This window comes from Pyrgilauda ruficollis, unplaced genomic scaffold (genome assembly GCF_017590135.1).
Source record: "Pyrgilauda ruficollis isolate IOZ18807 unplaced genomic scaffold, ASM1759013v1 scaffold162, whole genome shotgun sequence".
In the NCBI taxonomy this organism is placed as follows: Eukaryota; Metazoa; Chordata; class Aves; order Passeriformes; family Passeridae; genus Pyrgilauda; species Pyrgilauda ruficollis.
The window spans coordinates 790,343-815,532 of record NW_024514987.1 but is presented as its reverse complement, the minus strand read 5'-3'; the positions used below and the strand labels follow the sequence as shown (position 1 = coordinate 815,532).

At 57.7% G+C, this 25,190-nt stretch overlaps 2 protein-coding genes across 7 annotated transcripts; both read left to right on the top strand.

The window, feature by feature from the left end:
• The first annotated feature begins 644 nt into the window (after positions 1 to 644).
• ASAP3 (ArfGAP with SH3 domain, ankyrin repeat and PH domain 3) lies at positions 645 to 17,146 on the top strand. 3 transcript variants are annotated; one of them, XM_041463235.1, is made up of 26 exons: positions 645 to 806; positions 4,622 to 4,694; positions 5,252 to 5,397; positions 6,878 to 6,952; positions 7,226 to 7,275; positions 7,533 to 7,659; positions 8,736 to 8,821; positions 9,608 to 9,683; positions 9,814 to 9,891; positions 10,082 to 10,191; positions 10,425 to 10,494; positions 11,129 to 11,216; positions 11,743 to 11,791; positions 11,880 to 12,067; positions 12,178 to 12,311; positions 12,715 to 12,809; positions 13,072 to 13,252; positions 13,569 to 13,654; positions 13,762 to 13,877; positions 13,967 to 14,034; positions 14,202 to 14,309; positions 14,424 to 14,667; positions 14,753 to 15,026; positions 15,508 to 15,652; positions 15,821 to 15,943; positions 16,215 to 17,146. In XM_041463235.1, exons 1-26 carry the CDS (start codon positions 684 to 686, stop codon positions 16,287 to 16,289), a joined length of 2,988 nt encoding a protein of 995 aa, XP_041319169.1. In that variant the 5' UTR covers positions 645 to 683; the 3' UTR covers positions 16,290 to 17,146. The 3 variants fall into 3 exon arrangements, with proteins under 3 accessions (XP_041319169.1, XP_041319168.1, XP_041319170.1); XM_041463234.1 differs by having other exon boundaries at positions 9,805 to 9,891; XM_041463236.1 differs by lacking the exons at positions 645 to 806; positions 4,622 to 4,694 and adding an exon at positions 4,699 to 4,794 and having other exon boundaries at positions 9,805 to 9,891.
• An 863-nt stretch (positions 17,147 to 18,009) lies between these two features.
• On the top strand, positions 18,010 to 24,859 carry TCEA3 (transcription elongation factor A3). Of its 4 annotated transcripts, none has more exons than XM_041463197.1 (14): positions 18,010 to 18,247; positions 19,703 to 19,765; positions 19,842 to 19,971; positions 20,286 to 20,451; positions 20,720 to 20,788; positions 20,971 to 21,054; positions 21,179 to 21,253; positions 21,502 to 21,579; positions 21,698 to 21,852; positions 22,148 to 22,204; positions 23,063 to 23,217; positions 23,748 to 23,894; positions 23,973 to 24,044; positions 24,200 to 24,859. In XM_041463197.1, the coding sequence occupies exons 1-14, from the start codon at positions 18,179 to 18,181 to the stop codon at positions 24,206 to 24,208; spliced, it is 1,329 nt and encodes a 442-aa protein (XP_041319131.1). In that variant the 5' UTR covers positions 18,010 to 18,178; the 3' UTR covers positions 24,209 to 24,859. The 4 variants fall into 4 exon arrangements, with proteins under 4 accessions (XP_041319131.1, XP_041319133.1, XP_041319132.1 ...); XM_041463199.1 differs by having other exon boundaries at positions 18,011 to 18,247; positions 19,866 to 19,971; XM_041463198.1 differs by having other exon boundaries at positions 18,011 to 18,247; positions 20,986 to 21,054.
• Positions 24,860 to 25,190: the final 331 nt, after the last annotated feature.

Here is a 25,190-nt window from a genome sequence, read left to right as displayed (position 1 = left end):
TGTGGAGGAGGAGGAGAGCCCTGGGCCAGGCGAGCGCTGCGAGGGGCAGAGTGCACATGCCCCGCGGGGATGAGTGTCCTACGGCACCTAAGGGGATTTCCCTGGGCCATTTGTCCCCGCAGTCCCCAGGCCAGCCAGGAGGTGGCAGGGCCACACCAGCCAAGGGACCGGAGGCACCCCTGGGGCAGCGGGGGCACCGGGGGCTGCCCGTCTGCTGAGAGACTCTTATCCCAAATCCCTCCTGCTCCAGTCCTGCCTGGGCTGCAGCCTTTTAACCCTCTGTCTGCCGAGGGAGATCTGGGTGTTGGCGTTAGGGGGTGCTGCTGCCTGGGGAATGGGGGTATGGGGTTAGGGAGGTGCTGGGCGCCTGGGAAAGGTGGGTGCCAAGGCAAGGCTGGGGGTGCGCATCCACCCACACCGCGGGGTTTTCTCTTCGTCCCGCCCCAGCACGGGGAACCCCGCACCGCTCCGTCCCGGAATGGAGGCCATGGGAGCCCTTCCCGGGGCTCTTCGCCTCCAACCGCGGGCGGGCGGGGCCGCCGCGTGACGGCGGAGGGCGGGAGCGGGCGGCGGGCGGGCGGAGCGCTCCCGGCGCGGTGCGGGGCTCCGTGCGGGGCTGCCGGGGCGGTGCGGGGCTGCCGCTCCCCCCGCCGCCGCCCGGTGCCCCCGGTGCCCCCCGCACCATGCCCGAGCAGCTCAGCGTGGCCGACTTCTTGGCCGTTGCCAGCGAGGACCTCAGCTCCCCGGCCGCCGCCTTTGCCTCCAAGATGCAGAAGAGCCGGGGGGCCGTGGGGGCTCTGGAGGAGGTGAGCGAGGCCGAGGGGTGTGGTCGGGGGGTCAGACTGCGCATCTCGCCTGGGAACACCTCCGCACCAAGAGGTGCTAGTCCCCTGATGCTTGCGCCTCCCTCGGGCTTCTGTTTTTAGGACCCACCTTTTCACCCCGAGATTACGCCGGTCGTCCTAAACGGGCGGTTTGGGATCCTCGGATGGGGGGGCCGTTTGCATCTTCCGAGCAGCCCTAGCGTACTTTTGTGGGGGGCTAAGCCTGTAGAAATGAGCAAAGGCATCTTTAAAGCTCCAAAGCTCCAAGTGCCCCCCCCGGGGCCAGGACATATCCCCCACCACCCCGAAGCCAGCGCGGCCTATTTCCTTATTTCTAGGGCCAGGGCATCCCCACCTGCCCCTCCCGCGGACCAAGGCATCCCTCCCCGGGGCCAGGGCATCCTTCTTTCCCACCAGGACCAGCACACCCCTCCTGGCCCGGGGACCAGGACATGCCCCCAGAGAATCAGCCCTACATTTCTATCCACTATTGAGCTCCTGTGCTGGAGCCAGCCCCGATGGGATGTAGTGTCACTGGAGGGTCTCCTTCTTGATCAAAGCCAGGGGAGTGTTTTCAACCTCTCTCAAAATCATTGGTAGCCTTTTTGGGAAGGGTGGAGGTGATGGGGTGCCTTCATCCTCCTTCTCCCGCCTGGAATAAAGGCAGTTTCCAGCTGGTTCTGTGGCTTTTGCCAACTCCTCTTAGCTAAGGAATGACTTTGAAGGAGAGCCAGGGCTGGCAGGGAGTGGGGGGCCCCCGGTGCCAGGGCTGCTGAATACCTGGGGGCAGTGGGATGGGTGTCCCAGGCCTGGCAATCTGGGAACACACCATGTAGCACCCTGGTCCCCATAGCACATGCTGGTCACTGTCATGGGTCCTCTTCCCACTGGGGAAGGGGAGGCAGCTCTAGCCAGGAGGGAACAGCAGGAATTTTGTTTGGCTGCTTTGAGAAGCAGTGGTCAAGGGATGCAGGGATGGGGAGAGATGCATCTCTCGGGAATGAGGCGGTCTCTGGCATTGGCTTAGTAAAGTTCCAGCAAGCATGAGAGATAGCTGTGCCATGGAGGGCACAGGGCTGAGCCCTCCATGCCTCTGGGGAGGAGGCCAAACTGCTGCTGGACCTTTGGCATCCCCCTGCTCCCAGCACGAGGGGAGGAGGGAAATCTGAGCAAACCAGCTCCACACTATCTTTGGAGCCCCAACATGGCATGAGGCAAGGGGGATAATCAGTGGCAGTTTTGGGGATCACTGGGGGAGGGGAGAGACACTCTGTGACCAAACCGAGCCATAGTCTTTCCTGTCACCACCCCAAATACTGGCTGGTGGCTTGGTGAGCAGGAAGGAGCGAAGGATGCTGGTCTAACTCCAGTGACTGCTGGGTGGGAAGGATGGCTATATCCCACCAGGACCCTGGGACAGAGCATGGCCACATGCACCCAAGATAGGAGCAGGTCTCAAATCGGGGGCAGGAGCAAGCAGGGAGAGGACTGGAGATTGCTGCTCAACGTTAAAGAGACATCCTGATGTTGTCTGGAGCTACTTTGTGCCTCAATTTACCTCCTGAGATTAAAGAGGGCTCTCCCCTCCCCAGGGTTTGTGTGACTTCAGGGCCCTTGGGGCTGCTGCAGAGACAGGAACCTTAGGTCTCTGGAGTGGGCTTGGAAGGCTGAATCCAGCCCTTGGTGGTTGGTGCTGGATGCTATGTGTATGTCAGAGGGGACTGGGCACTTCTGGGCTAGGGCAGGGTGACATGGCAGAGGCTGCTGGCAGACGAGCTCTCAGCTCACCCTATCCCCCAGGGCAGTGCCACATACTGCTCCTGGCCTGGCATCTTGGCACCCGGGCTCTGGCACCCATGGCAGCTCCTTCGCCGGGTAGCACGAGCTGGCAGCAGAGGGGGAGGCAGAAGAATGGCCTTCATTGAGCATCCTGCCTGAGGTCTCCAGGCTGCGAGCCCAGCTAGCTGTGGTGCAGGTGTCCCTTCCTCATCCTTCATCCCTTCCTCCATCCCATGGGGAATTCCTCCTGCTGACGTCCCTGTTGTGCCAATGTCCTCAGCTGCCCCCTGACCAGAAGCCCTTGAGCTGGGCCTGAGGGATGATGGGTGCAATCGGGGGCTCCAGACATCTCTGCCTCTCCACTCCTGAGCAGCCAAGGACCGTGTTCCCAGCAGCCAGCCTGGTACATTGGGGATGCCAGTGCTGCCCACAGGTGCCAGCAGCACTGTACAGTGATTCCCTCTGTGTTTACTACCCAAATACTTGTCTCTGCTTGCCCTGTGCCCACTGGTAGGCTCATGGACCCCTTCCTGACAGCTCTTGTGTCGTTCCCTGGATCATCCCTGCTCTGCACCAGCCCTGCACCAGCATCCTGCAGCTATGAACTGGCACCAAGATGAGCTGCTCTGTCCTGGACACTTGAAGGAGCATCTTTCCATACTTGCCCATTGATGCTTCCGAAGCGTCTCATGTTACCTCAGTTTCCCCTCCCTAAGACTGCCAGGTTTGCAAGCCTGGAGCATCTAGGCATCCAGCCCTGGGTTCCGCCAGAGGCAGGGAATATCTCTGCTCTGGAGAGTTTGGTGCACCTGGATGTGGCACAGAGAAGGGCCATGAGGGACTTTGGTGCACCCCAACATTCTCCCCACTGTAGATGGATTGCAAGACCCCTGAGCAGGGGGTTTGGCTCCCACCTCAGCCCCAGTCTGCTCTGAGCCAGTTCATCCTGGCAGCATCCCATCTGACAAAGAGAACAGTGCTGAAGCTAGGCTGACCCTCCTGTCAGGAAATCAGCCTTGACATCAGCCCGAAAATCTTCAACAGAGCTCAAGCAGAGAGAGAGCCTCTTTATTGTAATTCCTCTGAGGTTTCATCCCTGCCCTTTCTGCTGTTCACGCCCTCTAAATATTTCCAGCCTGTTATCATGGCTCTGGTACCTGCAGCCAAGCTGCCTTTAACCCTTTCCTGATGCTGGGGCCAGTGTGTGCTCGGATGCTCATGCTGGCCACACCACAGCCCCTTGCTCTTGGGCTGAGTGGGGTGAGTTTGTCATAGTGCTTGGATGGGATTGAATTTGTTGTGGTTCTCAGAGGGCAAATCAGGGCTATACAGGTAGGAGGAGATGAGGGGATGGGGAGAGCTCCAAACCAGAGCAGGATCTGGTCAACGGGGCTGCAGGGAGACTTGTGGTGCTGGAGACCGTGGGGCAAGACCATGCATGAGCTGGGGGGGTTTGGAAAGCCACATTGCTCGTTGTGGGATTGTTGTGGTTTAGCACACAACCAGCACAAGGGTTTATGTGATTTAGGTCCCCATCAGCAGGACGTGGGTCCTGTGTGGATCCTGTGGCTCTGTGGGGAGCTGAGCACCCTCATATCTCTTCTGGTTCTGAGCCATGGGGATGGGCTTATGTGCTATATGATGCTTTGCCTCCTTGGTTGAAACAGTCCCTGTAAGAGCCAGCAAGGCATTTTCCATGCTTAATAGAAGCTGCTGGATCCAAAGAGCCTCTTACCTCCTCCTACTCTCTTGCTCAAACCCTCCTATCTGGGGCCAGCCAAAGCCCTGCCTGGCAGCAAAGCTATTGGGACCACAGCCCTGGCAGGGGACCGGCTGGACCCTGTGGTTCCAGCATCCCCAGGATGCCTCCAGCTCCTTTCCCAGCCCTGGGAGCTTGGATCCCACTCCACACATCTGCACAGTAGAGTTGCAGCTTTTCCAAGGGCCAGCTGGGCTGGGGGAGTGGCAGCCATGCCTGGCTAATGAGCTCCATTTGTTTTCTCTCTTTGCTGTTGCAGAGCCTGGATGGGGACCAAGCTGTGCTCCAGAGGATCAGGAAATATGTGAAAGCCATTCACATCTCCGGGCTCAGTGAGTTGGGCTTTGGAAGATGATGGGCATTCCCAGAGCATGAGGCTGGGGGTGTGTGATAGTCTCATCCTCCAGCAGCAGTGGGGAGCTATGGGTGCTGGTGAGCCTGGGGGTATTTGCTGCTTGGGTGCTACCAGTCTGCCAGTCTGGAAACATGCTAAGGTGCCAAAAATTGTCTTAAAATTATATAAAGAGGGAAATGGAGAGCCTTAGGAAGTTTGTTTTGGATATTCTGGTGCTGTTGTGCAGCAGGATTAGTCCAGCTTTGCTACAGAGGTGGGTAGCAAACCCAGAAAAGTACATAGGGAGGTGGATGCTAGCTGCTGGTGGAACCTCATGATGTGACCTGATAATGTGCTTAGATGCCAAAACCTGTCTGAAATATATATATAAAAAGGAAAATTGAGAACCTTAGGGAGGTTGTTTTGGGGCACTGCTGCTGTCCTGCATTAGGATCAGGCCAGCTCTGTTACAAAGGGAAGGAGAGATGGTGTGACCGTGATGTGTCGGGTGCTGCAGGGTCACCCCACGTCCCTCTTTGGTGTCTCTCCACACAGCCCATGTGGAGAATGAGGAACAGTACAGCGAGGCCCTGGAGAACTTTGGCAACAACCACCTCTCCCAGAACAACCACGAGCTCTCTACTGGCTTCCTAAACCTGGCCGTCTTCACCCGCGAGGTCACTGCACTCTTCAAGAACCTGGTAAGCTGTCCTAAATCCACTTGGAATCCCCCACCAACCAGTGCAGCTCCTCTCCTTCCAGTTTAGCTGCCCTCCACCGCGTGCAGCGATCCCCACCTCCTACCCCGGGCTCAGGGACACCTTCCCAGTGCTCTCAGACCATCTGATACCCCCGTCACTGCATTTATAGCTCACTCCCAGCTCCCTGGGGCCATTGACACTGGGATCTGATGGGAAGCTGGGGCTGCTATTTTCATTTTTCCCTTTTTTCTTGCTTTCTGTTTTCTACTCACATCAATTGCATCTCTGATCTCGCTTGCCAAGAGTAAATCAAAGCCACGCTGGGCTGCACAGTGGGGCCATGGGGAGCAGGCAGAGGCGGCTGTGAGCCGAGCCAGGAATGGCTCCGATGGAAAACTCAGGTCCTGAATGGAGCTGGGTTCATGCATGCCCAGCAGCAAACCCCTGGGGGGTGCCATGTGGCCCTCTCTCTGTTCACTTTCAAATCCCCCTCTCCAAAGGGTGTTTTTGGCCCCTGGCTCTGCTTAAGGAGGAAATTGATTTCTGCTGCCCTTCCCCCAGCAAGAATTTCAGATTTTTGGCGTGTTCCTCTCCCAGTTACCCCAGTCTGGGCCTCCCTGCTCCTCCCCTTCCCCATCCTGGCTGTCATAGCCTGCTGGACTCCTGTGCTCCAGTCGGGCTCTGCAGAACTGTTCTGATGGAGGAGTTGGATCAGTTCTGAGGGTCCCCACCTCCCGCCCCACATGCTGATGAGTAAGTTATGTGCCAAAACCAGATCCAAAAAGCTGTTTCCCTTACTAGAGTCTCCCTGGAGCTCCCCCATTACCCCTGGTTTGGGGGTGGTCCTGTGCTCTGTGGCTGGGTTTCTCCCCCAGTGCTGCAGAGGACCAAAGCCCTTTAGAAGAAATCTGGGTGCACTGGGGAAGTCCCATGTGGGTGCTGGAGCTGCTCTCACAGCTCTGAAATGGGGTGCTGCTCTGTGGGCTGCATGGAGGGATGCCAGGACAGCAGCTGGCTCCCATGTCCCCACCACAGACCCCTGCACAGCACTGGTAGGGATTGTGCTGGCTGCATTGCTATCCCCAGATCCCAGCAAAGGGAGACATTTTGGGAAGCCCCTTTGACATGCGTGAGCTCTTTGTATCACAGGACCATGGAGGGGCTGGTCGTGTTGCTGGATGCTGGGGACAGGGACGGGGACAGGGATGAGGTGTCAGTGGGGGAACACAGCTTTGTTTTTGGCAGCTGTGCACTGGTGTGGTTTGTGGGAAGGGCCACATTCGTCAGACATCTTGCAGCCAGTTCCAACAAGCCCCAGCGTGCTCTCTGCCAGGATCCTGGATTCAGCCGCCCTTCCAGCCTCTTTAACCCTTCCTGGGCAGTGATGGAGTTGGGGGGATCCCTGGTGCTGAGGAGGACCTGGGGCTCCAGCTCCCTGACTTCCCTCACCATGGGGTGACCCTGTCTCTGCCTTCTGCAGGTGCAGAACCTGAATAACATTGTGTCCTTCCCCCTGGACAGCCTGTTGAAGGGGCAGCTGAAGGATGGCCGCCTGGTAAGTCCTGTCCCCAGGGTCACTCTTTCTGCAGCGAGACCTCTGGTATGGATTCAGCTCTGCCTGTGGCCAGGAGAAGGAAGGAGCTAGCACCAGGGCCTGGAAGGAAGCAGTGAGGGTTGGGAGTGACAGAAATGAGGGATGAAGACCTGGTAGGGACACCCATCACCCTCGAGGGGTGCAGCAGTGCAGAGCAAAGCTCTTGGCCCCTTTAGTGGCACCGGCTCTTTTGCTTTCCCTGACAGCTGCCACCCCCTTTTTCCTTTGCAACAGGATTCCAAGAAGCAGATTGAAAAGGCCTGGAAGGATTATGAGACCAAAGTGTAAGTAACATGCTGCCTCTGGCAAAATCTACCTAATCCCGCTCTGCACAAAGGTGTTCCGTCCCTGGCTGGAGCCAGGCACTGATGGTGCCAGTTTGTCCAGGGGAGGGTTCTGCTCCAGCTTTTCCCAGAGGGGAAAGGGAGAGGGGCTGGAGAGGGCCTGGAGATGTTTCTCCTGATCCCATCCCCTGTAGTCCCTGCATGGGACACCTCTCAGAGCAGGGATGTCCCCAGCCCACCTCCATCCCATTCCACAGGGGAAAGATGGAGAAGGAGAAGGAGCGAGCGCGCTTGGCTGGGGTCATCCAGGCCGAGCCAGCGGCAGCGGAGACGGCCGAGGACGTGCAGAAGGAGCGGCGGCTCTTGCAGCTCCACATGTGTGAGGTGGGGGCTGTGCCGAGGGGACTGAGGACTTTTCCCCCCCAGGAACAGGGTCCTGGGGGGCACAGGGGACCGCTCTGCTAGAAGCTGTGCAGGGACATCAGAGCCTGTCCCGGTGTGCGACGCCAAAGCGGCCCCACCTTGTCCATCCCCATCCCCCTGTGCCCCTGGGAGCATCCCTTTGTTCATGGGTCCCAGTGGCTCTGCTGCCACTGTCACTGTGGGATGTGAGTGGCAGGGCAGGAACATCCCACGGGAGCTGGGCACATGTGGCCTTTCCTAGGTGGGACATGCTCCCTCCCATTGACTTGGCATCTCCAGCTGTCATGGAGCACTTTAACAATGTCCCTAGACCAGTGAGCCCTCAGGGTGTCTGCAGTGCCTGGGGATGGTGAGCCTCCATTCCAGGAGCTCTGCCTCACCTTGGAAGGCCCCCAGGGCTCCCTCCCCCTCCCATCGCTCCCCACACAAAACCATTCCAGCAGCTGGAAAGGAGCTTGCAGGGGGAAAATCTCTTCCCCTCCTTATTTTACTTAGGGTGAGCAAGTCTCTCTGTTTCCTTCCCTGCCTGCAGCTGATGGATGGGTTTGATGCATAAAGCAGAAATTCCCCATCCCACGGGGCATCTCAGCAGACCTCCAGCGCTGGTGTGCTGCAGGTGCTCACTTCTTGGAATCTGATTTTTTGGAAGTAAAAGGGCCATATCTCAAAAAACATTCGGCCTTTTTTGTTGTGTTTTTTTCTTTCCTTCACAAGCTGCCTTGAGTTTTGGTTATTTATTAACTCCAGAAGTAATGAGCAGTGGGAGAAGCATTCTTGGCTGGAAAGCCTGGAGGCCTGCCTCAGTCCTTGAACTTTCCATGTCTTGGAGGACTTCCAGAGCCAGGTTTTTTGAGGGTGGTCCCTAGCGAGCTGCCTTCAAATCCAACATCATGACTTGACTGCTTGAAACCCAGCCAGTGGTTTCCTCTGTGCTGGGAAGGGAATCAAGGGCTAGGCAGGCTCTTGCTCTTTCCTCTGGGATATTTTCAGCTGGTCCTTGTCTCTGTCACCTAACCAGGTGTCTTCTCCCCCTGCAGTACCTGCTAAAAGCCAGAGAGTCTCAGATGAAGCAGGGACCAGATTTCCTTCAGAGCCTCATCAAGTTTTTCCACGCTCAGCACAAGTAGGTGCCACCTGGGTCAAGACGGTTCATCCCTGGGGCTGATTGTCACCCTTGGGTGGTCCCATGAGGGTCTGGGGTCTTCTACTCTCATCCCAGAGCCATAAAGCTGTTGGTGGAGATACTAGGCAGAGCCCATCACTTTTCAGTTTTCTCTGGGGAGTTGAAATGTCCTTTGTTGTCTTGAGGAGCTGTACACGTATCCATGGGGCAGTGGGAGGGGCATTGGCCTGAGATATGTCTGATTATTTGGTTTCTGGATAGATTTCCAGGGATGAGCTCAGCTGAGCAGCTCTGGCATTAGCCATGGGGCTTGTAACGAGGGTGTTTGGAGTGAGGATCAACATCCCCTGGCCTTTCCCGTTGCTCTGTGAGGCTGGAATAGTAGTGTGTGGGAGTCATCATCTCCTCCAGCTCTCAAGTGGGGAAACTGAGGCAGGTTGAGACAGTCACTGTGGTTAAAAGCATGTCTTTGACTGGGACTGTGACCCAGGGTACTCCCAGAATGTGACTTTTGGCAGCACTGCTCCCCAGTGAGTTGAGCTGGGATTGAACAAGAGGCCAATACTGCATGCCAAACACCCCAAATATTTAGGGTATCCAAACCCCCTGGGCTAGGCTTGGCCTTTGCTGGGCTCTCTCCAGATCCCCGCAGCCAGGGAGCCACAAAGCAAGTACAGCTTTCCAGGGAGGGTATCGCCATGATCTCTTGCCACATTTTCTCTAAAAACCCTCATTTATCCTCCATCTTCCCCATCTGCATCTTAATCACCCTCAACAAACACCCAGTTTCTTCCAAGACGGCTGGAAGGCTGCCCAGAATCTCTACCCCTTCATTGAGAAGCTCGCTGTGTCCCTGCACGCGGTAAGGCCTTCAGAGTGCCACCAGTGCCCCTCAGGCGTGTCCCCAGGCTGCCCCCGTGCCCGTGCCAGCCCCTGGAGCCCTGTGCCCAGCGCAGCCACGAGGGCAGCTGCTCCCTTTGCAGCTGCACCAGGCACAGGAGGAGGAGGTGAAGCAGCTGACGCAGACGCGCGATTCCCTCCGCAGCACCCTGCAGCTGGAGAGCAAGGAGGTGAGAGCCCAGGGTGGGCAGGGAGGGTGCTGGGTTGACCTCTCCAGGGACCTGGAGGCATTTGGATGCTGGGAGGGCACGGGGCTGTCTGGCATCTTCTGGACACACTTCATCCCAGTAAGGACAAGGTCACTTGGGGCAGCAGCCGCCTCTGTGCCTCTCACTTTGCTTTTTAATTGTCTTTTTTCAGGAAAACTTGAACAGGAAGAACTCTGGCAGTGGTTACAGCATTCACCAGCACCAAGGCAATAAGCAGTACGGGACAGAGAAGTCAGGATTCCTGTACAAGAAGAGTGATGGGTGAGGATGAGTGTTATCCCAGAGAGCTCTTGGCTTCATCCTGATGTTGTCAGTGCTCATGGGAGGCCCCAGAGCTGAAATCCAGCTCACAGGACATGTAGTGCTCTATGAGCTAGAGAAAGCATAACCCCATGTCCAGAACTCCCATCAGGCCTCTGCTGTGGCTGCTCTGGGATGTGGATGTGGGTGATTGCAGCTGTGCAATCCTCACTCCTCCTCTTCCTCCTTCTCAGGATCCGCAAAGTGTGGCAGAAGAGGAAGTGTGGTGTGAAGTACGGCTGCCTGACCATCTCCCACAGCACGGTGGGGAGCGTGGGGGCTGCAGCCCTGACCCTTTTTTCTGCACCCTTAGGGGCTTGGTGTCCATTGGATTTCAGGTTTAGTGTTGCCCACACTGGTCACAAATCTGCCTGGATTAAAAATCAATGCAGGATGAGACTGGACGGTTTAAAGAAAGTCCCCAGTGTCTGACAGGGTCCAAAGGTCGTGCCCCATAGGGGTCCAGAGGTGGTGTCCCGTGTCTGATGGGGTCCAAAGGTGGTGTCCCGTGTCTGACAGGGTTCCAGAGGTGGTGCCCTATGTCTGATAGGGTCCAAAGGTGGTGTCCCGTGTCTGACAGGGGTCCCTGGGAGAGGAGGGTGGTCTCGGCTGGGGCAGCAGATGGACGGGTCTGACCAGGGCTGGCTGAGGGTCCGGACAAGCCCGGAGGGGCCGGGGCTGGCTGGGAGGGAAGCGCTGCCACCTGGCGCTGGAGGCTGGAAACGGCAGGAGGGACCAAAGGGTTCCTGTTCTTCTAAAATGGGTCTGGTTTGCATGGTTATCCCGAGAGAAACCATCGCTGGTGGTGGTTGTGCCACCACAGTTGCCACTGGAGATGGTGATTGCCATCCCATCCCTTCCTGGTCCTTTAACCCACCTCGGTCCTCTCACCCTGCAGATAAACCGTCCCCCTGTGAAGCTGAACCTCCTCACCTGCCAGGTGCGGCCCCATGCTGAGGAGAAAAAATGCTTTGACCTGGTGACACGTGAGTACTGGGATGAGGTGCTGTGGCTGGGGTGTGACATGTTTGACCTGGAGGCAGAGGCTATGGTGGGACCTCTCCCTTTTTGGAGTGGGTTTTCCCTCTGAAACACAGTGGCACCCTCTTTAAATGCTTTTGATCTGGCTCTCGGTGTCTTTCTGGCTGTCTTTACAGATGAAGGGCCAATCTCTTCAATGAGTGCTAGAAAGCTGAGACAAAAAGAGGTTGTGACATGGCTCAGGTGATGGGAGAGTGATGTGCAGTGATTTAATTTGTAATTAAGCAGCTCCTTTGAAGAGATTTCAGCTGATTCCTGCTGTCCTGGGCATCCCTAGACCATAGAATCCTAGAACGGTTTAGGTTGGAAGCAGCCTTAAAGACTGCCTTGTTCCACCCCTGCACCATGGGCAGGGATATCTTCCACTAGACCAGATTGCTCCAAGCCCTGTCCAAGCTTAAACAATCCAAGGGATGTGGCAGACACAGCTTCTCTCCTTTCACTTTCTCTCCTCTCTCCCCATCCCTGCAGACAACAGGACATATCACTTCCAAGCAGAGGATGAGCAAGAGTGTGTTGTGTAAGTGCCGCGGCCCATCCCTTCTCCTTGACATGCCAGGTCCTGCTCTGCCTTCTCCATCCTCCTCTTCCTCTTCCCTCCTGCTCAGGTGGGTCTCAGTGCTGCAGAACAGCAAGGATGAAGCCCTGAGCAATGCCTTCAAGGGGGATGGGGGCAGTGGCGGGGTGGCAGCAGGCACTGGCGTGGACGGCGGCATGCAGGAGCTCACCAGGCTGGTTATCAGTGAGGTGAAGAACATGCCAGGAAACAAGCAGTGCTGTGACTGCGGTGCCCCAGGTACGTCAGGGCCTGGGGTGTCTCCCCCCGGCTGTGAGTCAGTTGTCATGGGATGACAGCATCTTTGGGGGCTGGGTGTGGTGCTGAGCCCCGCACCGCTCCCGCTGCAGATCCCACATGGCTCTCTACCAACCTTGGCATCCTGACATGCATTGAGTGCTCTGGTATCCATCGGGAGCTGGGTGTGCATTATTCCCGCATCCAGTCCCTCACTCTGGATGTTCTCAGCACCTCCGAGCTGCTGGTAAGCTGCTCTCTGAGCCCAGAGATCTCCTGGCCCCTGGGAACCACCCTCTGTGTCTCCTAAACCTCCTGTGAGGCTGGCTTCATTCCTTCTCCATCCCATCTGTCCCCAGTTTGCTCCAGGGCTTGCAAACTTGCCTCAGTTTCCCCAGTGCAGTGGTGTGGGCAAGGGGGGCTCTGCAAAGCTGTTTGCTAAGCAGGGGGCTGCTGGTAGCTCCTCAGGATTTTCTTCCTCCTAAAACAGATTTCCACTGCCATAAGAGAGCATCATCCTGGCAAAGATGCTGCTCTGGGAAAGCCCTGGGTGCATCCAGTGGATTCCTCCCTTCTGGGGTGGGATCTGGCTGGGACAGGGTGAGTGTGGCCAGGAGGGCTCATGTCCCTCTGTTCTCCTCTCTCCCTAGCTGGCTGTTAGCATTGGGAACACTCGTTTCAATGAGATCATGGAGGCCGCACTACCCACACAGGACTGTCCCAAGCCTTCAGCCAGCAGTGATATGTGAGTCAGGGACTTGGGTGTGCTGGGAAGAAGAGGAGGAGAAGGAAAAGGAGTGCATGGTGTGTGCCCTGTTCTTGTCCCCATGCTGCCACTGCCCATCTAAGACAGCCCTGGGATGAGGCATCCTGGTGCCATTGCTGGATTGTGGTGGGGATCTGCACCTCTTTGGAGGCTTACCCTTGATCCTGAGGCTTCAGGAGGAGGCAGGAGCACAGGGCTCCACACCCTGTCTCCATGCCCATCCAAGCCCCACTTCTGGCAGGGCTGCACGCAAGGAATACATCATGGCCAAGTACATGGAGCGACGCTACGTGCTCAAGGGCAGCCAGGACAACCCCCATGGCCTCTGGGAAGCCATTCAAGCCCGTGACCTGCTGGCCCTGCTCAAGGCCTTTGCCGAGGGGCATGACCTGACCAAGCCCCTGGCCAGCCCTGAGGGTCAGGTGAGGCCTGCACCTGACAGGGAATGGATTTTCCCTCTCTGGGTGGCTGTGCTCTGGGTTGTCTTGGGCTTTGGGAAGGGATGTGCTGGTTGGAAGATGAGCATCCTCAGGTCCAGCTTTCTTCTCTCCTACATGTAGGAGATGAAGCATTGTTGAGGCCAGCTCTCCTCTCCCTTCCATATACTGGGAGATGAGCATACATGGGTCCAGCACTCCTTTTCCCTTCATTCAGGGGGCAAAATGAGCATTCTTTTCCCTTTGTCCTGAGGCAAGATGAGCATTCTCAGGGTCATCTCTCCCTCCCATCTCTTGGCAGGATGCAGGCGAGCTGCCGCTGCACTTGGCAGTACGCCATGCCGACAGATCATCCCTTCCCTTGGTGGACTTCATCATCCAGAATGGGTGTGTCCCCAAGGGCTCCCAGTGTTCCCTGCCCCTCTCCCTCATGGGAGGAATGTACAGGATGCTTGTGTCAAAGCCTTGACTTTGCTGCTGTTGGCCCTGCACAGGGGAACACTGGACCGGGTGACGCAGGATGGGAACACGGCCTTGCACTATGGTGCCCTCTATAACCAGCCCAACTGCCTCAAGCTGCTCCTGAAAGGGAAAGCCACCTTCACCACAGGTATGAGCTTGGGTTGGGGGTTTTGGGGTTCTTTGGTGGGAGTGATAAGGCTGCAACTTGGATTTGTCCCCCTTTTGTCCCTCGGGCAGTGAACACGGCAGGTGAGACAGCTCTGGATGTGGCGAGGAGGCTGAAGTACACTGAGTGTGAGGAGCTGGTAGGTGGGATGGAGGAATGGGGGAGAAGCTCAGAGTGGGGAGAGGGGACCTTGAGGAGGGCTGGCACAAAGGTGGGGCGGCTTCTGGAACGTGTCCCTCCAGTGCCAAGACCCCTGTGGGCTGCCCCATCCTGAGATCCCCCTGACCTGCCCCATCCCTCTGGCAGCTGGAGCAGGCGCAGGCAGGGAAGCTCTCCCTGCAAATCCATGTGGACTATGACTGGGAGCCCCCATCAGAGTTCCCATATGACAGTGAGGATGAGCTGGATGAGAAGGTACTGTGGGATGGTGGGGCCTCCACATCCCCGGTGAGGGAGCTGGGGGAGTGCAGACCCTTTTGGGGGACTGGTGGCAGTGGGACCTCCCTGGAGCTGTGTGTGTACCCCCAGGTGAGCCCGCTCCAGCGCTCCTTCAAGGGCACATCACCACTGGCCGCCAGCCCGCTGCCTGCCTGCCCCCAGACCCGCTGGAGCTGCATGGGCATGGACATCACCAACAAGACCTACGAGAGCATCCTGGTGCCCTCGCGCGCTGCACCCCGCCGGGCTCACAGCGAGGAGATCCCCCCACCGCTGCCCCTCAAAAACCCTACACGGGGCAGCTCTCGCCCCAAACCCGGCCACAGCCCCAGCGGTGAGTCGGAGTGGGGGTCATCGTGGTGGCTCTGTGCCTCCCACAGAGACCAAGTTTATTGTCCCCACTGCGTGTGTTCCCCCAGAGCGCCCTGAGCTGCCCCGGCAGGCATCGGAGCCCCACTTCTCTGGGCCAGCTGAGGCAGTGGCACCGCGCAGCCTGCCTTGTGCCAGCAGCACGGGTGCCCTGGATGGCACCCCCAGCAGCCGCAGCCCCACCGAGAGCCAGCGGGCAGCGTACTGGGAAACCCGCTCCGAGACGGACACCAGCAGCAGTCGGCGGGGGCCAGAGCTGAGTCCCCCAGCCACGCAGCCCCTGCCAGGCAGCACAGTCCCTGACATCCCCCCTGTCAAGTTTGGGTAGGGACCCTGCTCCAGACTGGAGTTGCATGTGGTGTTGGGGCATCATTGCACGGTGCTGGTGGGTGAGCTTCAACATCTGCCACCCCCATGGGCTTGGAGAATTGCTGTGAAACAAAGGGGTGCCCACCCTCTGGGGTCTCCAAAGAAACTGATGGTGACCCTGGGATGCAGGAGGAGACAAGGGCAGCTGTGGGGATGCTGGGTTGTCCTTGGAGACAATGATGCAGATTATTTGGGAGGACACCAAGATCCTCTGCCAGTTATCATATGTATTTTTTTTCTCCTTTGGGAAAATGTGGTGGGATGGGTTCATTTGAGGGAGCTGGGGACCCTTTTTAACACCATCAGGGGGCTGTGGGTGAGATCCAGGTCCCATGGGGGAAGCCCTGACCTCCCTGAGACCTCGCAGGATGGAGAACAGGGTGGGGGAAGGCAACAGCAGAGGAGGGGGTGACACTGTTCCCACTGTCACCCACAGCTCAGAGAGCACCCGCTCGTACCGGCGCATTGGTGGCACGGTGGGCAAAATGGGGTCGGCTGGGTCCCCCCAGAGCCCTGGTGGCCCCGAGGACCCTGCTCTCAGCAAGGTGCCCCCTGTGCCCATGCCCAGAAGATTTGCTCCGGTATGTGCAAATACTCCTCTGCATCCCCAAGCATCCCAGCTCCTCTTATCCTGGGGTGGCAGATGAAGTGATGATTGTATCATCACTTGTAACAGGTTGTATCCCTGTTGCCATCTTTTGGATGGCCTCGGGGTGGGGGTCTGTCACCCCCTTTTCATCCCATTTCAGGCCAAGGGGAGGCAGAAGCGGGTAAAAGCAGTGGCTGACTGCAAGGGAGACAAGGCACGAGAGCTGACCTTCTCCAAGGGGGAGGTCATCGTGGTGACACGGGAGGAGGACGAGCAGATGTGGGTGAGTCACCATGGCACGCACAGGTGCTGGGATCCAAATCCTGGTCCTTTCCCCCCTCCAGTTCTCTTCTGAAGGAGGCTGGGTTTTTCTGGGGGGGGCACAGATGGGGGACTTCTGCCCCATGTATGCATGGAGGAGGGCTGGGAGGGCTCCACTGATGTGTCACCACAGCTTTGCCTCTCTAAATCCCTGTTGGAATTGAGCAGGGAAGAAGTTCTGGTATCTCCAGATAAGACTTGCACTCCCTTAAACCCTCTTTCTGCACCCCCAGGTCGGCTTCATCGAGGGCGATGGCTCCCGCACCGGAGTCTTCCCTGCCAGCTTCGTCCACCTCTTGCAAGACTGACTGTGTGTGGGTGGCCCTTTTGTCACTGTCCCATTGACTGGGAGTGGAGCTAGCTCCCTGCTGGGGGCTTGGTAGAGCCATGGCTAGAGGGCACATGTGCCCAGGATCCTGGCATGAAACCACTGCCCTCCAAGGGGGCCCAGAGATCCCCTGCATTGGGGAGCCCGTCCATGGATGGCAGCAGTGGGGAGCTGAGGAGCAGAGAACAGACATGCTTGCTGCACTGGTGGGCTGAGGTTTCTTCCCCAGCCCCTGCTCCCGCTGCTCTTCTGTCCTTCCCCTGGGCTCTGCCCATCCCTTGGGTTTTCTTCTTCCTTCTCTGAAAGGAATTTGGGATGGGGAAGCTGTATTTGGTATCCCCCACCCTCTGCCAGATAGTCATGCAGCCTCCTCGTCATCCTGGGGGAAGCTGTGGACCACCAGCCTCCTTCTGTAGCCCAACTGTGAAGCCTTTGGGATGGGCAAGAAATAGGAGAGGGGTTTTTTCTGTGTCCATCCCCCACCCCAGGTTCTGGGAGCGTCATGGACTGGTGGAGTTCAGGGATGCTCCAAAGCTTCTCCAAAACTGGTAGTGAAATGCCATTCCTTGATTTGGAGGGTGGGGAATGTTTCAGGTGGTACCACAGAGCCCCTGCCCCATGTCCCTTATGTGGGGTGGGTGCTGGATCACTGCCCCTTCCCTGGGGGGGCTCTCAGAGGGGGTTTTGCAGCTTTTTCTAGGACCAGCATACCCCTGTGGCAGTGTCCCTTGGGAGCCACCTGCCTCCATACCCCCTCACTTTACCCTTCTCATTTCTGTGTCAAATGCTTCATCTCAAAAAAGTCTTTTTTTTTTTTTTTTAATGTTTTCTGTCTGATTTCTAATAAACCATCATTTTTTAAGCACCTGGGAGTGTGTTGGGGGGGTACAACCCCTGCCCTGGCCATCCCCAGCATGGTGATGCTGCTGATGTGTCCCCAAGGCTCCCAGTCCCTGGTATCTGTGATCACCCTTGGGGGCAGCCATGTAGGGCTGGGCTGGGACATGGAGCCAGAGCAGGATGCTCATCATGCAGGGACAAGCAAGGATGTCAAGGCTGTTGTCACCTCCATATCCCAATGGCCTGTGCCCCGTATTGCTGCCCGTCCAGCCAGGCCTGAGGGGCTCCCAGGCTGGCGCAGCATCAGCTGGCTCTGCTGGCTCTGCTGGCACACCGTCTCTGCTGCGCTCCAAAGCCTGCAGCGTGTCACTTGTCACCGCACAATCACGGAATGTTGGAAGGGGCCTTAAAGATCCTTCCGTCCATCCCCTGACGTAGGGGGGACAACTTCCACTAGACCAGGTTGCTCCAAGCCTGTCCATCCTGACCCTGGACATTTCCAGGGATGGGCTATTCCCTCCAACATGTGGAGTACTCCAGTATAAGATCTATTCCTGTATACTGGAATTCCACGTATATTGGAATGTTAGAATGCGTGGAGAATTAAGATTATTCCCCCCGGGATCTTGCTGCTGGATCAACTTTGGGAAAAACAGAGCTTGCAGGCCCCCGAGGATTGCCTGCCTAAGCCAGCCCGATGGCAGAGCCCGGTCCCCGTGCCTCGGCACCCCATGGCCACAGCCCCGAGCGCGCCTGCCCCGCTCCTGCAGCCCTGCTTCTCGGCTATATTTAGCCCTCCCCCGTGCTATTTTGCTTTCCTGGCAGGAGTTTATAACTGGCCGGGACAGCCCCACCTCCTTTCTGCTTTCTCTCCCTTCCCTTCCCCTCCCGTCCCTTTCCCCCTTTTCCCCTCCTCTCTGCTCCCTCCCACCCGGCTGCCCAGGACCCCCATGCCCACAGTGCCCAGCTGTGCCCAGCTGTGCCCAGCTGTGTCCGCAGCCAGCGTCCTGCTCCGCTGCAGCCCCCGCCATGGGGCCCGCTGAGGAGCTGGTCCGGATTGCCAAGAAATTGGATAAGATGGTGGCCAGGAAGAGCACGGTAAGGTGGCTGAGCTCCTCGGGGCATGTGTGCATATTTGAACACGTACGTATTTGCAGGTGTGCATATTGACACACGTGCTTGTTTACATGCATGTTTGAATCCTGTATGGCTTGGGAAGCGGGGGGGGGGGGGGGGGGGGTGTGGGTTTGCTTTTCACACCCCTCATGTTGCCCCTGGAGGTGCTGAGTGGATTTAAGGGGTGCTGCCTGTGTCACCCAAGCCCAGCCTCAGGACATCATAGTCAGCACCCAGGGGATTTAATTTTGCCTCTAATTTGGGGCTCTCCTGTAGCCCATTGCTCCCAGACCCTGGGATTTGGGGGTAAGGGGGTGTTTGTCCCACGGGTGACGGCTGCTGACGCTGCTTGGCAGTGCCGGACTGTGGGCGACAGGTGCTTGGCCCCCAGCCTGTGCACCAGCAGTGCCAGGGCTAGAGGCTCGTGTACAGGCAAGGAAAAGCTCTGGGCTGGGGGACAACACCCTCAGTGCACCCTCAGGCACAGCCCTGCCTGTTGCACAAGTGTGCAAAAGGAGGGGAAGGGGTCAGTCACTGTTTCCTGGGTGCTTTTGGTGGCTGTGTTCTGGGGAAGCCGGGACCCAGCCCTGCCGCCCTTGTGCCAAGTGAGGATCCCTCTGGGGATCCTGGTGAGCCAGTTACATGTGCCAAGCCCAGCTCTCAGAGTTAATATTTGACTGTTTCCACTGGCCTTTGCCCTGACAAGGTGCAGGTTCGTGGCTGGAGGGGGAGCACTGCCGTCTCCGTGGGTCTGGTGGCTTTTTGGGATGCCAATGCTTGGTATCAAACTAGATCCCATGGCTCTGCTTGCTGCCTGGAATTACCCAGGGGTCATGGGACAGAGGTGTTCCACGCCTCTCTTGCTGCACTTTGGGACGGGACAGAGCCAGGGTTCACCTACAGCACAGGAATGTCCCTGCACCATCAAACCAGGGGTGTCTGATCCAGCCCCTCATGGTGGGAGTCCATGGAACAGTGTCCCCGGGGGGGGGATACCCGGGAGCTGGTGTTGCTGCTGGGGCTCTAAAAATACCAAGGGTGAGGAGGAGGAAGGCTCTGTGCTGGACTATCTTTATCCCAGCTGCCACTGCAAGGTATCAGGGTGAAATCCTGGGGCTTGTGTCCCACGGACCTTCACACCCCTGGGTGGGGGACACTGGGAAATCCCCCAGCTGTCCCTAACTCCCACCAGCCCAGATTTTTCTTGCAGATGGGGGTTTTCCCAAGTTTTAAGAAAAGCTCATGCTATCCAGCTGGAGATGTGACCTGGTGCTGGGATGGTCCAGCAGGATTTGGGCGTGGGACTTCTCTATCGGTGTGAGAGGGTCAGGCAGTCCCAGGGAGCAGCCCAGGGCTGCTTTGGGTGCTCCTGTCATGCCCTTCCTGGTGCTGCCTGGTGCCTCCTCAAGGGCTCCTTGTGGCTTCTCCCTGCTGTAGGAAGGGGCCCTGGATCTGCTCAAATCCCTTACCAGCTACACCATGACCATCCAGCTGCTCCAGGTGAGGGGGTTTGGGTGGGGGGACACCCCATGGGGTAGCTTGTCCTATGTCCTGTGCCAGCCAGGACATCCGTAAGGATGTGTCCCTGGTGTGTCCCCAGACCACACGGATTGGAGTGGCTGTGAACTCAGTGAGGAAGCACTGCTCAGATGAAGAGGTGGTGGCCTCAGCCAAAATCCTCATCAAAAACTGGAAGCGGCTTCTGGGTGAGTGATGCTGGAGGGAGACGAGAGCCCCCCAAAGCCTCAGTCCTCCCTGGGCCATCCCGGCACCTCAAGTCCCAATGCTTTCTGGGGGGACGGAGTGGAATCAGTCCAGAGCTAGGACGTGCAAGCTCCTGTAACCTGTAACCCAGATTTTCCAAGGGCTTGTTTTCATTCTGGGATAGAGTGGTGTAAATCAATGTGTGCCCCACCAAGGCCTGAGCATCTCCACAATCATTCCCCACCCCAGGATGCGACTCCACAGGTGCCCTGTGCTGGTTTGGGATGTGACTGTGGCATCCAAATCCTTCCCCCAGAGTCCACCACCACAAAAAAAGAGAAGGATGCAGATAGGAAGAAGGAGAAGGACGCAGATGGAGACAAGGAGAAGAAGAAGGGGCTGGATGTTTCCAGCTGCCCCGGTGATGGGGTGAAGCACAGCAAGAATACAGCTGAGAAGCACAGGGAGAAGAACAAGGAGAGGTGAGGGCTCCTGCCTGCTGTTAGGGGACACTTGGGCCAATATGAGACCACCCTCTGCTTGGTCTTTAAGAGTTGATCCATCTCTGCCTACCCATGGATGCTGGCAGCACCTCTGGATCCCAAACTGCCTCTGAGACAGCACCAGGGCAGTTTTTGGAGGAGGGAAAAGTGGCCATTTTTTATTTTCCCTTCTCTAAAATGAACTATTCCTTAGATGAGGTCATTTTGGACAGTGCTCATCTGACCCCTGCTCTCTCTATATCCCTAGGAAGCCCAGCAAGTGTGACTCTCCTGCCACCACCACCCAGGGCCACTGTGCCAGTTCCAGCCCAGAGAGGTACCTGCTGAAGGACGCCCTGACCCTCACGCCAGGCTCTGCCAGGCACTGCCAGCCCAGGGCAGGCTCTGCTGGCAGCCTGGGGTGGGGCTCAGGGATGGGGGGATGCAGATGGACAGGATCCAGCTCGCAGGTTGCCAGAGTATGCTGGGTTTGCTGAGAGCTTCTCTCCCTTCCTTTGGGCCTCCGTGGAGAAGAGAGTCCAGTGATGGCAGGAGCCCCACTGTGTCCTCCAAGAAAACACCTCTGGACGGCAAGAAAGAGAGGTGGGTGCTGGGCTGGGGGAAATGGGAGAGGCCAGACCCTCGCCCCTCACTGGGTTGTGGTTGGGGGTGTGGACCCACCACTTGTCCCAGTCACTGCCCTCTGACACGGGGCTTGTCCTGCCAGGAGAGCCTCTGCTGACTCCAGGTCCGCAACCATCTCCTCCTCTTCCTCCTCACAGAAGAGACTGTCAGGGGAGAGGTAAGGAGGGGGTGTCCCTGGGCAGCCTGGGGATGCTTTTAGGGTCCCCCTTGGGGATACCCTGACCATGGAGGGGGTGAGAAGTGGCTGGGAGCCCTAATCTCCCCTGGAGAGATTCCTGTTGGCTTCTGAGCGAGGACTCTCATCCATGTGCTGATGCCTGAGGTCCTGCCACCAGTCCCTGCCCCCTGTCCTGCCTGCCCTGTCTCTGGTGCCATCCCCACTGTCCTGTTTCGTGCCACTCCCAGGAGAGCCTCTGTGGGCACCAGCCTCTCTCCAGCTCCCACGAGCTCCCAGAGAAACTCCAGCGACAGCAAGGAGGAAAGGTAGGAGAGAGGAGGAAAGGTAGGAGAGACCCACTCCACTTCCAAGGGACCCCGGCAGGTCCCTGTGGCTGTGCCAGGACCCTCCCACCTGCCCGTGTCCCTGCGTGTGCCCCTGCAGAGCCAACAGCAGCAAGGTCAAACCCGAGGTGCCGCAGAGCCCCACCAGCCCCTCGTTCTCTGCCAGCCCCTGCTTCCTGGCCCCCTGCTACCTCACAGGGGACTCCGTGAGGGACAAGTGCATTGAGATGCTGACAGCTGCGCTGCGTATGGATGGTGAGCAGCTCTGAGGGTGCTGGATCCCAGACTGGGCTATTTCTCCTATGGGACAGTCCTAACTGGAGCATTCAGCCCCAAAAGGAAAAAGAAGGAGGTTGGTAGGGTCTCTCATAAGGGGGTTGGATGTGAGGATGCATCTTTGTAAGGTTCAAGATGGGTAAAACTAGGTATTTTAGAGATGGAGTGTCTGGGGCAAGTACGGGGGGAGAGGTGAGATTTTCTGGGGGAGGTACAGTGAAACCTGTGGCTGGTTTCACACCTAAAAGTCACCCCTTAACTCTCTACCCTTTAGACGACTACAAGGAGTTCAGTGTCAACTGCGAGAAGATGGCATCGGAGATTGAAGACCATATCCTTTGGGGGGCTGGGGTCCCCAGGCTTCATCTGCTGGGGGAGCGTGCGTGGGCTCAAGACTGCTGCTGGGGACAGGACAGAGGGTGACGGGGACAAGGACAGAGGGTGACAGACTCTGCCGCGGTCGTTGCCTGCAGAGGGAGCCAAGACCTCAGTGAGAGGATGCTGAGGCTGAAGCTGATGCTGAGCAAAGCATCTCCTGAGCACCTGCCTTCGTGCAGGGGTCTGCGTGTCCTCCCCAGTCCCCTCTGGTCAGGGACCTGCCTTCATCCCTGGGGAAATAAATCCAAACCCAGCCAAAGCTTTTTCCATGAGCCTGCTGTAGGTGCCTGTGTCTCCTGCCAGAACCAGTCTGTCACAATGTCCAGGCTGTGCCATGCTGAAAGGGATGGAGCCACCTCTGCCCACCCCCAAATCAAGGCTTGGGGTTCTCCTGGCAGCCCCCTGAGACCATGACCAACCCCAGGGTGGTTCACCTCCTGGGTGCCCTTTTTGGTGCCTCCCAGACTCTGTGCCCAAAGCTGCTACATCAACCTGTCCATACCCATGTTCTTTGAGAGGAGGGAGTAGACAGAGTCCTCTGCACCATGAACTTTTGTCCCAGCACAGGGCTTGGTGACAGTCCCTGAGCCCCATAGCCTCCCCTGGAATGTTAGACATTCCAAGGCAATGCAAAGTCGTTTTCCTGCCCACATCTCAAGCTGTGCTTCATCCTCTTAAAGCCAAGGATGGGGACACTTCCCACAGGGAGGAAAGCCCCACTGAGATCAGCCACCTCCACGTGGCCATTGGCCCTGGTGACAGCAGCACCCAAGCTGGCATCCCCCTGTCTTGATTCCTTGACAGACCCCACATATCTTCCAGGAGCTGAAGAGCACAGACATGAAGTATCGCAACCGGGTGCGGAGCAGGATCAGCAACCTGAAGGACCCCAAGAACCCTGGTCTGCGGAGGAATGTGCTGTGTGGGGCCATCGAGCCCAGCCTCATCGCCCGCATGACTGCTGAGGTGGGCAGGGGCTGCGTGGGGCTGCTGCCCGTGGGTCTCTTCCATGCTGCTTCTGTGGTGCCCAAGCACTGCGTCTTGGCTTGCTGCTGTCCACAGTGGGGTTGGCCCAGCACCTCCCTGTCCCACCCCAGTGCTGAATGAGACACAGGGAGCATTAGGAGAAAGCTGGCAGCACTGCTAGGTTCCCTTAAAGCCCTGCAGATCCCCAGCCTGTCACAGATCTGGCTGAGGGACGTCACACTGGCAGGAATCAGGCTGGAGTGTCCCCTTTTGTCCTCCTCAACCAGGGTCCACAAATCAGGCTCCTTGGAAGCCCAGTTTCCCCTGTGGGGAGACAGATCCCTGCAGGCAGCAGTTTTAGTTTGAAGATGGGGTGATTTTTTCATCTGGATGGGTCTGAGCCCTCCAGCAAGCACAGACAGCAGGATTAATCCTGTTTTGGGAGAGAATGGGGAAGGTGTGGACTGTGGTACTCGGATGTGAGCAGAGCCATGGCCACACTGACCCATCTGGGCCAATGCTGGTGGCAGGAGATGGCCAGTGACGAGCTGAAGAAGCTGCGGAATGCCATGACCCAGGAGGCCATCCGGGAGCACCAGATGGCCAAGACGGGTGGCACTGTCACCGACCTCTTCCAGTGTGGCAAATGCAAGAAGAAGAACTGCACGTACAACCAGGTCAGGCCTGGTCTGCAGGGGAACATTGGCTGGGGACGCCAGAAGGGTCTCCCCTGAGCCTGTGCTGCTCCACCCCAGGTACAGACGCGCAGTGCCGATGAGCCCATGACAACATTTGTGCTGTGCAACGAGTGTGGGAACCGCTGGAAGGTCTGTACCCATCTGGGGAGAGGCTCTGGGCAAGCCACCCTTTTCCTAGCCTGCAGGGGTAGCAGAGCCCCCTGAAGTGGTGCTCTGGGTGCTGGGTGAGGGCTTACCACCTGCCCTGGGCTTACCACCTGCCCCGGGCTCTGCTTCTCCCGCAGTTCTGCTGATGCTGCTGGCGACTGGGCTGGAGGGAGCATGGTGCAAGACAAGAGGCTGTGACAGCACACTGGGGGCAGGAGGGGTCAGGGTGGCACCAGTCCCTCAACCCCAGCTCCTTGTTCCCTTGCACTGGGCTCCCTCAAACATCCTGGGGACCTGGCATCCGGCAATGTCAAGCTCACTCGAGAAGGTCCCTGGGAATGCAATGGTTCTTCCCTGCAAACACCTGTCCTTGGATTGGGGTGTGCTGGGATCCCACTGGGAACAGACTCACTCCTGGAAAGGGAGGCTGGTACAACCTGGGCAGCATGTCCTTCCCTGGGAGAAATCTGGAATTGGATGATTTGGGGGCAGCAGAGGTGTTGCTCCATGGGCATGGGGCTGTGCCTGGGAGCTGAGGGTGGCACAGGGCCAGGTTTTAACCCAAAGACCTTCTTCCTCACCTAAATGCACACAGAGGGAGGGGAGAGACATGGAGGGGACAGGGTGCGTGCAGCGTGTCGAGATGCTGTTGGGATGCCACTGTGCCCCTCTGCTCTGTGACAAATGGACCATCCATCCTGGCTTGAAGGCACTGTGTCCCAGGAAAGAAGGAAGGATGGCAGGGAGAGGAGTGAGGAAGAACCCTTCCAGCCAGAGTAATAAAGGTGTGAACTATCTCTGCAGCACAGAGTCTTTCCTAAGATGGGTTTGGGACCTCTGTCTCGAGTTTATAGCTCCCCAGCTTGAGCCTCAAGGTCATCCAAGATCCCTCACCCAATTCCAACACATATCTCAAATCTACCAGCACCAGCTTGGGATATAACCATGGTTTGCTGCTCATCCATCACCTGACTGGTGATTAAAGACCTTTAATTAAGGCTGGAGCAGCTCCCTGGTTTGCTGCAGGCTCCCCCGTGGCAGGGCAGAACTTCCACCAGCAGCAGGGAGCATTTTCCAGGGAAAAGGCATCAGGGGCCAGCTGGGAGACATCCCTTTGGCTGCAGGAGT

Excerpts from the sequence above, each read along its gene's own strand:
- ASAP3 (XM_041463234.1), top strand. The coding sequence starts at position 684 with ATGCCCGAGCAGCTCAGCGTGGCCGACTTCTTGGCCGTTGCCAGCGAG. Across the intron at positions 12,312-12,714 it reads TCAGCACCTCCGAGCTGCTG|CTGGCTGTTAGCATTGGGAA; the intron begins GTAAGCTGCTCT and ends CTCTCTCCCTAG. Across the intron at positions 13,655-13,761 it reads GACTTCATCATCCAGAATGG|GGGAACACTGGACCGGGTGA; the intron begins GTGTGTCCCCAA and ends GGCCCTGCACAG.
- TCEA3 (XM_041463197.1), top strand. The coding sequence starts at position 18,179 with ATGGGGCCCGCTGAGGAGCTGGTCCGGATTGCCAAGAAATTGGATAAG. Across the intron at positions 19,766-19,841 it reads TGACCATCCAGCTGCTCCAG|GATGTGTCCCTGGTGTGTCC; the intron begins GTGAGGGGGTTT and ends GACATCCGTAAG. Across the intron at positions 23,218-23,747 it reads TCGCCCGCATGACTGCTGAG|GAGATGGCCAGTGACGAGCT; the intron begins GTGGGCAGGGGC and ends TGCTGGTGGCAG.